We start from the raw sequence: 9,347 nt of genomic DNA, 5'->3' as shown, positions 1-9,347 counted from the left end.
AGGGGGCTGTGAAGACAGGACACACGCCGTGGAAGAATAAAGCCCAGGACAGAAATAGCTGCTGGCATGTTGGCCACTGTGGCGTGGGGGGATGCCGCCCCCAGGCCCTGGGGCTGGGACTTGGCAGCTATGCCGAGGCGGCTGGCTCTGGGATCCCTGGCTGGCCCTCGCCCTCTGGGGCGGGCATGACCCGCTGCCCTGTGCCCTAGGAGAAGGAGCGCAATGCCCGAAGGAAGAAGAAGAAGACCCCGGCGGCTGCCAGCGAGGAGGCGGCCTTTCCGCCTGTGGGGGAGGACGAGGAGGTGGAGGCGTCAGGCGTGAGCGGCAACGAGGAGGACATGGCTGAGGAGGCCGAGGGTGAGGCCCCGGGACGAACCCAGCCCTGCCCCAGACCCCTGGTCCTCGTCAGACTCCACCCACAGGGGTGGCCACCCCACAGCCCAGGCCCGCCTCTGGCCAGCACCACCCCTCCGCTTTGCAGAGCTGTGTGCTGGCGTGAGAAGTGGCCGACTGCACGGCCACCGCTACCTGCTGTGAGCTGTGTGTGGTCTTCCCAGCCGGGCTCGCTCGTGTGCTCGCTCTCGCTCGCTCGCTCGCTCCTCTCACCCCCAGTGTCCCCATCTGGGTGACAGGTCACACGGCCCCTCAGCCTCCCCTCTAAATACAGGAGATGGGGCTTGGAGCTGCTGGGGGCCTTGGCCCAGGACACCCGCCGTCACAGAGCCGGACTTTCTGTCCGCCTGGCTGGAGTCGACAGTGTGAATGTCCAGGGGGAGGAGGGTGGGGCCATGTCAACACCTCGTGACCTGGTGCAAATGTGGGAGCTGTGACCAGCACCCTGTACCGAGATGGCCGCCCCATAATCAGCGCTGAGCGCCCCCAGAGGCCCCTCCCTCTCAGCGACCCCCAGGCCTGGGACCCACCCAACCTCCCTGGGGCGTCCCCCAGTCCTGCAGTGAGCCCAGAGGGCTGTGTTCTGTAGTCCAGCCTGGGCCCTCGGTTCCTGGGCAGCTTAGCAGCCTTGGGTGTCTCCTGCTGCTTCCCCCCGACTTCTGGACCCTGGCCTCTACTGAGGGGCATGGAAGACGGGGGCCAAGTGGGCAGGACTCCACACCACTCTAAGTTCCCAGCAAGCTGCCTAGGCGGGAAACTCACCCTTGGCTTAGTATCCAGACCAGAGTTGGAACCGCCTTGCTAGAGAACTGGGTGGTAGTGAGCTTGCCGTCACTCAGGGTCAGGGCACAGTTGGCATGGCAGAGGCCCTCCATGCAGCAGTGAGCACAGCTCGAGGGTTGCCCCAAGAAGGTCCTGGGTGCCCCTCCTGGTCCTCGTCCTACTCATGAGGACCATGGAGCTTGGAGAGGAGGGAGCCAGTGGAGTGTGGGCTCAGGAAGCCCCTAGACCAGCTAGATGCCACGTAGCCTCGTGTCCAGAGGTTCCTCCCTGCGGAGGCCAGGCTGTCTGTGGGAGGGAACTCAGGACAGGGCTGTGAGGGGCAGAGGTCTTGCGGGTCCAAGCTGGGCGAGGGGCCGAGGAAGCTACCTGAGGGGAGCGTGGAGGCTGGGGAGACCGGTGGCTGCTGACATCCAGACTGGGAGGTGAAGTCACTGGGCACAGATCCTTTGCCTTCTTGTTCTGGGGAGACTGCGGGGCGAGATCTCACACCTCTGTCCCTGCCTGTCAGGAGCAGGGGCGATCAGGGGAGGGGTGGCCCCCACTGGGCTTGCAAGGAGGCGCCATGGAGCAGTGAAGGCTAGGGAAAGCCTGTGTCTGGGCTCATTGCACGCTCCGACCCCCACCCCACCCCCACACGCTCACTGCCTGGTAGGGCTGGTCACTGGTAGGCTAAGTACCTGCCTGCCACCTGCTTCAACCCTCTGGGACTTACAGGCAAGGCCACACCTGCCCCAGGCGTGGGAGTGTGGACCAGGGAGCAGCCGCTGGAAGCTGCTATTAGCCGGCCACCCTTAGCCCGCAGTCCACCCTGCTGCCTGCTAACCCTTCTCTGACCTTCCTTCCAGCCGTACACGCCTCTGGGAGTGAGGCGCCCAGAGGGGAGTGCAGCGCCCCAGGTATGGACGAGTACTGGCCGGGCCAGGGAGGGGACCTTACAGAGCCACGCACCTGTCCCCTCTGCCCCCGTGTGTGCTGCTGCTGCTGTTGCTGCTGCTCTTACCCTTCCGCAGCGCGGTGTCTGCCCCTGCCTCGCCCAGGAGGGAGCTCTGTGGATTGTCACTCCTGTGCTCACTAGGGCTCTCCCCACAGCTAGCGTGGGGGTTCAGAGACCCTCCTGTTACAGGAAAGGGGTGAGTCTCCCAGGAGGTGTCAAAAGCCCAAGAGAAAGGCCTGGGCCCCCACCCTCCTAGCGCTTACTGTGCACCTGCGTGCTGGGACCACACAGTCACTACCTGCTGTGGGCCGGGTCCAGACACAGTCACTACCTGCCTTGTGTCAAGTCCACGCACAGTCAGTCAGCACTTAGACTGCCCCCCTGTGTGCCAGACCCATGCACAGTCAGTCAGTGCGTGGCAGGGGCACACTATTTAGGGCAGGTGCCTGTCCATAGGGTGGTCTTGAGCAGAATTCCTGGCACCTGATGGGGTCCAGCCTCGCTGCCCCTCCGGTCACCAGCTGGGTCCCACCTCCCTGTCCAGCCAAAGCGCTGGTGCTGGCTCTTCTACCTTGTGTGTGTGTGTGTGTGTGTGTGTGGGGGGGTGTACCTGCTTTCCCCTTGCGCACAGGGTCTCAGATTCAGGCCTGTGCCCAGAGGCCCTGACCCTCGGGTACGTGTGGTCAGATGGGCGTATACAAGTTCAGGGCAGGGTGGCTGGAGCCCCTGCCCTTCTGCCTGCTCACCGGCTCTGCTCTCTCCACAGTTGCCGTCAACAACAGCTCCGACACCGAGAGCATCCCCTCACCCCGGACCGAGGCGGCCAAGCCGCCTGGACCGGAGGGGCCGACCCCAGCACCACCCACCCCGCCACCTGAGGAGGCTCCGGCCCCTCCTGAGCCTGCCCTGGCCCCCGAGGCCGCGGGCCCACCCCCACCCCCACCGGCGCCTGCTGCCCCTGTGATTCCCAAGGAGGAGGAGGAGGAGGAGGCCGCAGCCCCCAGCTTGGGCGAGGAGGGGGACGAGCAGAAGCCCACCGTGGTGGGGGAGCTGGTGGTGGACGTGGGCGAGTCGGAGGCCCCCAAGGAGGAGCCGGCCGGGGCCAAGGAGGAGGCTGAAGAGGACGGGACCGGCAGGGCCAAGGATGTGGAAGGGGGCGCCGGGGCCACCGCTGAGGGGGCTGTGAAGACCGAGAAGAAGGAGGGCGGGACGACTGGCAGCAAGGGCACGGGTGCCCCCCAAGACAGTGACTCCAGTGCCACGTGCAGCGCCGACGAGGTGGATGAGGCCGAGGGGGGAGACAAGAACAGGCAAGTGCCCCTTGTGCAGCTCCGCACAGCCCCTGGGACAGCGGCTCGCTGGTCCCTGCTAGGGTGGTCCAGGGGTAGCGGGCATGAGCATATCCCTCTGCCCCAAGGAGGCCTGGGCAGCTGTGGTGGGAGCTCAGGGCGGTGCCAGGAGGCTGAGCGGCCGCTGTGGCTTCAGACGTCGAGGAGCAGCACGTGGCCAGTGCTGCAGGGGAGGGGCAGCTGGAGCGGGCAGCATCAGGGAGGAGTGTCCACCCACGCCTGCCAGGGGTGACTAGGTGACCAGGAGGCCCTGGTGCCAACCTGTGGGTGCTTACCATGTCCTCTGCTCTCTCCACGCCTGGCTCAGGCCCACTCCCTAGTGACCGTCTGTCTGCAGGGCACTGGTGTTTTGACTGAAAGCTGTGGGCTCTGCCCTCTCCTCCCAGCGTCTCGGGAAAGTCCAGGGCCGAACGAGAGGAAGGCATGACCTTCACATCCCATGATTCTGCAGGTTCTAGAGCATTCCACGTGAAAGCCGGTTGCTGGGAGCCTGTGTGTGTAGGCACAGGTGGCCAGGGCCTGGCCCTTGGGTTCCTGGGGACAGTGCCCAGCCTCCCAAGAGGGGGCCAGGCCAGCCGCTCTGCATGCTCTGGGTAATGAGGTCAGGGTCACATAAGAGACGCATCTGCTGGGGAAAGGGGGTGGTGTGTGCTTGTGTGTGTACGTGTGCAAACGTGTGTGCACTCCCACTCGCGCAGAGCTAATGACCGTGTTGATAAGTCTGTGGGACATGAGGCGCTGATGGGTGACTGGAGGGTCAGGTCCCTCTGTCTCCCCAGTCCCAAGAGAGCCAGGCCAGGAACCCCACACCCACAGCTCTCTTTTGCTTTCACTGGCCAGCCTAGGGGCATGTCCCCTCCCCACCACTGCCTGGCCCCTGCCCACTATCTCCTGCAGGGTCCTGTGTCTACCCCCTGGGGTGACCTGGGCACATCCCTGCCCTTTAGGAATGTCTGGACTCTGGCCAGCCAGCTAACCCTCCTCCCCTGGCTGGGGCCTCTCAGGTCTCAGACGTGTCCTGCGGGCACCAGAGGATGCAGGAGGTGGGCAGCGCCTGGCAGATGGGAGGAGTCAGCCCTTCTTGGGAGAGGCCTTGGTAGGCAGACACTGGCAGGACTCCCAGGCCCCCTGGCAGGGTGGGGCCTCCAGAAAGCCCCGCCCTGTCTGGTCTGTGGAACTAGTGGTGCTTGTTCACAGAGGGACCCTCGGGCTCTGGGGCCAGGGCCCGCGCTGCTTGTCCCTTAGGGGCAGAGGAGCAGGGCGTGCTTTGTCCTGGGGAGCTGGGGGCACGGAAGGACAGGATCTCAGTCCCTTCACGGCCTGCCTGATATCAGTGTGCCACGGGCACCCTGGTGGCGTGAGGGTTAAAGTGCTCAGCTTCCCCCAGAGCGGCTCTGACCTGCCTGGGTGGCAGCCTTGGAGAGCCCACAGGGGCACCGCCAGCTCATGGGTACTGAGAGGGGCCAGCCGGGCTGCAGGGCCTCCGCTCAGTCTTGGGTATTACCGGCGGAGGGCCTTCTGTGGAGTGAGGGGTGGTCTTAAAGGGAGCACCACGGGCATGCTGGGGCTCAGACTGCGCCCCGTGGCACGATGGTGGTCTGACTGCAGGAACCAGTGGTAGCAGGTGGCTGTGCCCAGGTTTAGCCCCATCTCCCACCCCAGTGTGTGTGTTGGGTGTTGGCAGAGGGCAGCCAGGGGCTGTTGGCAGGGTGTCTGCCCAGGGAGGGAGCCTCGTTCCGGGGGCGGGGAGGCGCTGGGGGAGGGCAGCAATAGGACGGCAACCCTGGCCACAGGGCTGGCACCCACCCTGGGAACCAGGGTGACCCGTCCCTGGGTCCCCATCTGCTTGGGCTCCGTGCGGAGGTGCTGGAGGCCCTGCGAGCTCCGGCGTGGCTTCCTGGAGAGCTGCCTCAGACACATTTGCAGAGTGAGCTGTGGACACCAGCTGTCTCAGCAGCATCCCTTGTCCTGCCTGACCTTTCTAGAACCTGGACTTGTGCAGAGGCCAGAGAGGAGTGGGTAAGGCAGGAGTCCCTCCTCCCCTGAGAGCCCACTGTCTCCCTCACAGGCTGCTGTCCCCGAGGCCCAGCCTGCTCAGCCCTGCCGGGGACACCAGGGCTCACACCTCGGCCCAGAAGCCGCTGGACCTGAAGCAGCTAAAGCAGCGGGCAGCTGCCATCCCTCCCATAGTGAGTGCCAGCTGCTGCCAGCCCGGCTCCCTGCAGAGCCAGGGTGCAGCCGACACCCAGCCGGGCAGTGGGACTCACACCTGCTTCTAGCCCTATCCCTCCTATTTCCTGACACCTCCCTGGGGACCTGGCTGGGGACAGGGGGAGACTGGAGTCCCCCGTGCTCTGAAGCTGCTTGGCTGCCCCCCACCCGCCTGAACCTAGGCAGGGAATGTCCCTGGCTGGACGTAGTCCGTTGAGGGCCTCTGCAGGAGTGGGGCTAGGGGTCTGACCTAAAAGACCCAGCCCGGCATGGGTGCCGGGCTCCCGGGCTGGCCCAGTCCTGTTTCTCTGCGGGACCCTGGCTATGAGGGGTGGGCTCCTTCCTGGGAAGGGCTGCAGTGGCTGCTCCCACCCACAGTCCAGCAGCTGGACAGGGCCCTGGACTCGGCCGGTCACCACAGGGGCATGGAGTCTTTCCCGGATCGGTGACCTGCTGCACCCCACCTCCCTCAGCAGGTCACCAAAGCCCACGAGCCCACCCGGGAGGACGCAGCTCCTGCAAAGCCAGGTCCCCCTGCCCGGCAGCCCACCCCGCACCTGCAGCCAGACAGCGATGCTTCCCAGCCACCTGGCAGCAGCCCTCAGGGCAAGAGCAGGAGCCCCACAGCACCACCTACGGAGAAGGAGGGTGAGCAGGGGCTGCTGGCGGGCGGGGGCTAAGGGGCTCGTGTCCAGAGAGGCGGCCTTCTGAGAACGCAGCACCAAAGGGGGCGGGAGCTTATCCGCCCCCCCCCCCATGTGCTGGGCTCCCTCAGGAGACTGTCATGAGAGCCCACTGGGGAGCATGGGGTGGCCGGCTGCAGGGGGCTGTGGTGCCCACACTCTGCCCCTGGGGCTGCAGTCAGAAAGCCGGCCAGTTGCTGGGCTTTGCACTGGGCAGCCGCAACACGTTACATCGACACCTGACGCACTCAAGGTCAGGAGCTACTTCCAGTTTCCCAGACTCCTCTCTGCCCAGCCCCGCTGGGCCCAGGACATGTCAAGCCAGCGTCCCTGAGGCAGGCACCCTTCCAGGTGGGCCTGGCAACGCAGCTGGCGCTGTTGGCAGGGTGGGAATCTGCACCCCCTGAGAGCATGGCCCCGGTCTTGGTGGCTGCCCTGTAGCACAGGCCTGGCATTGGCCCTCCCTCTGCCCCCTCCCGGGCCCAGCCGCCAACACCCATCTCAGTCACCCCACCGGGGTCAGTGACCTCAAACTCTAGGAAGCTGGCTGGCCCTCAGCCGGAGGCCATGCTCGCCTGTCATAGGACAAAGGGCAGAGCTGCCCGCGAGGAGGAAGGCACGCATCTCACAAGTGCCCAGACCTGCCCGCCCTCGTCTGACTGCCAGCCAAGGGCCGGGCCTGGGGCAGGGGCAGGCTCGCAGTGACTGGGCACACAGTGGAGGTTGGCATAGCAGGCCTGGGCTATCAGGCCATTGTTGAAGACCAGAGCAGGAGCCCCTCACAAGGTGGGAGCAGCATGAAGAGTTGGCTCCTGAGGCACAGCCAGGGGTCCCTGCGGACGGTCCGGCAAGAGCTGGGGATGGGTGGAGTGAAGGGACACTGACACCCCCAGAGGACGGCACGGTTTGGGGAGTTGGGTGTCGGGAAGCCTTGCTGGTCCCAAGCAGAGCCGCCCTCAGGGAGCCAGCCAGGCGCCTGTGCCAGGCCTGCCAGGACAGGTCTCGGCACAGCTGCGGTTCTCCATTCCCCTCGGAGCCCGGCGCAGCCCCATGGGTGCAGCTTGTGCTGGCAGGGGGTGCCTATGGGTCTCCCGGGGCCAAGCTGGCCAGTGGTGTCGGGCCTGGCAGGCCTCCTGGGGTTTGCTTCTTCACCAGGTCAGTAGGACGTGATAGGTGCGCCCCCTCCCCTTGCACGTGTGCGCCCACCCTGCACTGGGGCAGAGTCAGGCACAGGCCACTCGGGGTGACCTGCGCCCCACATGCCTGTGTGCTGTGCCCAGCCCAGGGCGCAGTGGGCAGCACGGGTCGTGAGGCTGGCGGGGCCTGACCGCCTCCTGTGTCCACAGCAGAAAAGCCCGTGTTCTTCCCAAACTTCGCGGCCGAGGGCCAGAAGCTGCCCCTAGAGCCCTCCTGCTGGGCACCGGGTCTGCCCTTCCCCGTGCCCTCCCGAGAGGTGATCAAGGTGTCCCCTCATGCCCCGGATCCCTCGGCCTTCTCCTATGCCCCGCCTGGTGAGTCACCTTGGTGTCCCAACAGGGCTGAGGGTGGACTGTGCAGGGGATTAGGGGCAGCATGGAGCCACCAGCGGGCTGGGGAGGACAGGGCTGGAGGTGCCCGGGCTCTGCCAGTGAAAGCCTTTCAAAGTAGAGCTGAGGGCCGGGGTGGGGGTGGGGTGGAAAGGCAGGGAGCCATGGAGCCACAGGGTCGGTGCAAACGCCCGGGGGCAGCGAAGCTTGAGAAACTGGACCTGCCGCTGGGAGGAAGCGACCAGGTGACCCTGGACACTGGCCAGGGTGAAGCTTTCCTCAGGGCAGTGGAGGGCGTACACCCAGGCCCTTGCTTGACGTTCAGGGTTTTGCCCACAGGTCACCCGCTGCCCCTGGGCCTCCATGACAGCGCCAGGCCCGTGCTGCCTCGCCCACCCACCATCTCCAACCCGCCCCCCCTCATCTCCTCCACCAAGCACCCCAGCCTCCTCGAGAGGCCCCTGGGGGCCGTTTCCCAGGTGAGGCCAGGCCGTGGTGCAGGCAGCACTAACTGCTCCCCGTCTGGGGGTGGGGTCTGCACTGCCCTGGGCACCCTAAGACCTATCTGGCTGGGCACAGTGACCTGTGTGGTCTCAGACTGAGCCCTGGGCCAAGGCGTTGGCCTGGTGGGTGGGGAACAGGCTGTCTGCCCGAGTCCCTGCACCACCAGGTGATGGTCCTCATGGCACAGGTGACAGCCCTGAGGACTCAGGAGAGGAGTGGGCTGGTTTCTGGGGTCACATGGTAGGAGGGGCGGTGGTCGGCCCCGGTCCCTGTCCGGATGGACGGTGTCAGGGTGCCCTGATAACCCGAGGCCCCTGTCCCTCAGGGCATGTCGGTTCAGCTCCACGTCCCCTACTCTGAGCACGCCAAGGCACCCGTGGGACCCGTCACCATGGGCCTGCCCCTGACCATGGACCCCAAGAAGCTGGGTAAGGGTCCGGGTCACCTGGGCTGAATTTGATGTCACCCTGTTGGGGAGGGACATTGCCATCACAGTCCGTCCTGCGGCTCACCCTCTGGCCTTACCCCCTCCCTCCCCAGTGCCCTTCAGTGGCGTGAAGCAGGAACAGCTGTCCCCACGGGGCCAGGCCGGGCCACCCGAGAGCCTTGGGGTGCCCACGGCCCAGGAGACGTCTGTGCTGCGAGGTGAGGCCAGGGGCCCGAACAGCGCCGGCCTTGGCGGGAGTCGGGGGCGGGCACCCGGCTCAGTCCGACTTCCTATCTCCTAGGCACATCTCTGGGCTCGGCTCCGGGCAGCAGCATCAACAAGGCACTGCTCAGCACGCGGGCGCCGGTGGACAGCCCCGTCAGTTACCGGGGCTCCATCACTCACGTAAGGGGGGGCCGCTTCCCAGGAGGAGGCGGGTCACCTGCAGTAGGGCTTGGGGTGCCGTGATTCAGTGCCTGACCATTACACAAGCTCCTTGGTTGGCGCCTGCAGGCCCCATGTGGCTGGCAGGGCCGC

The 9,347-nt window shown here is 66.1% G+C and overlaps 1 protein-coding gene across 1 annotated transcript in view; it reads left to right on the top strand.

Annotated features, from left to right (window-relative positions):
- Positions 1–9,347, top strand: part of NCOR2 (nuclear receptor corepressor 2) — a 99,355-nt gene that overhangs the window by 77,154 nt on the left and 12,854 nt on the right. The window contains exons 18-27 of the mRNA XM_045296729.1: positions 210–357; positions 2,022–2,072; positions 2,877–3,420; positions 5,528–5,648; positions 6,144–6,318; positions 7,700–7,864; positions 8,219–8,358; positions 8,709–8,811; positions 8,924–9,028; positions 9,112–9,215. Of these exons, the coding sequence (XP_045152664.1) occupies positions 210–357; positions 2,022–2,072; positions 2,877–3,420; positions 5,528–5,648; positions 6,144–6,318; positions 7,700–7,864; positions 8,219–8,358; positions 8,709–8,811; positions 8,924–9,028; positions 9,112–9,215 (1,656 nt within the window). The remainder of the gene's footprint in view (positions 1–209; positions 358–2,021; positions 2,073–2,876; positions 3,421–5,527; positions 5,649–6,143; positions 6,319–7,699; positions 7,865–8,218; positions 8,359–8,708; positions 8,812–8,923; positions 9,029–9,111; positions 9,216–9,347) is intronic.

Source organism: Echinops telfairi, unplaced genomic scaffold (genome assembly GCF_000313985.2).
Source record: "Echinops telfairi isolate 266 unplaced genomic scaffold, ASM31398v2 ScPeMD7_7412;HRSCAF=8450, whole genome shotgun sequence".
NCBI lineage: Eukaryota > Metazoa > Chordata > Mammalia > Afrosoricida > Tenrecidae > Echinops > Echinops telfairi.
Note: the sequence above shows the minus strand (reverse complement) of the source record. Positions and strands in the feature narration are given on the sequence as shown.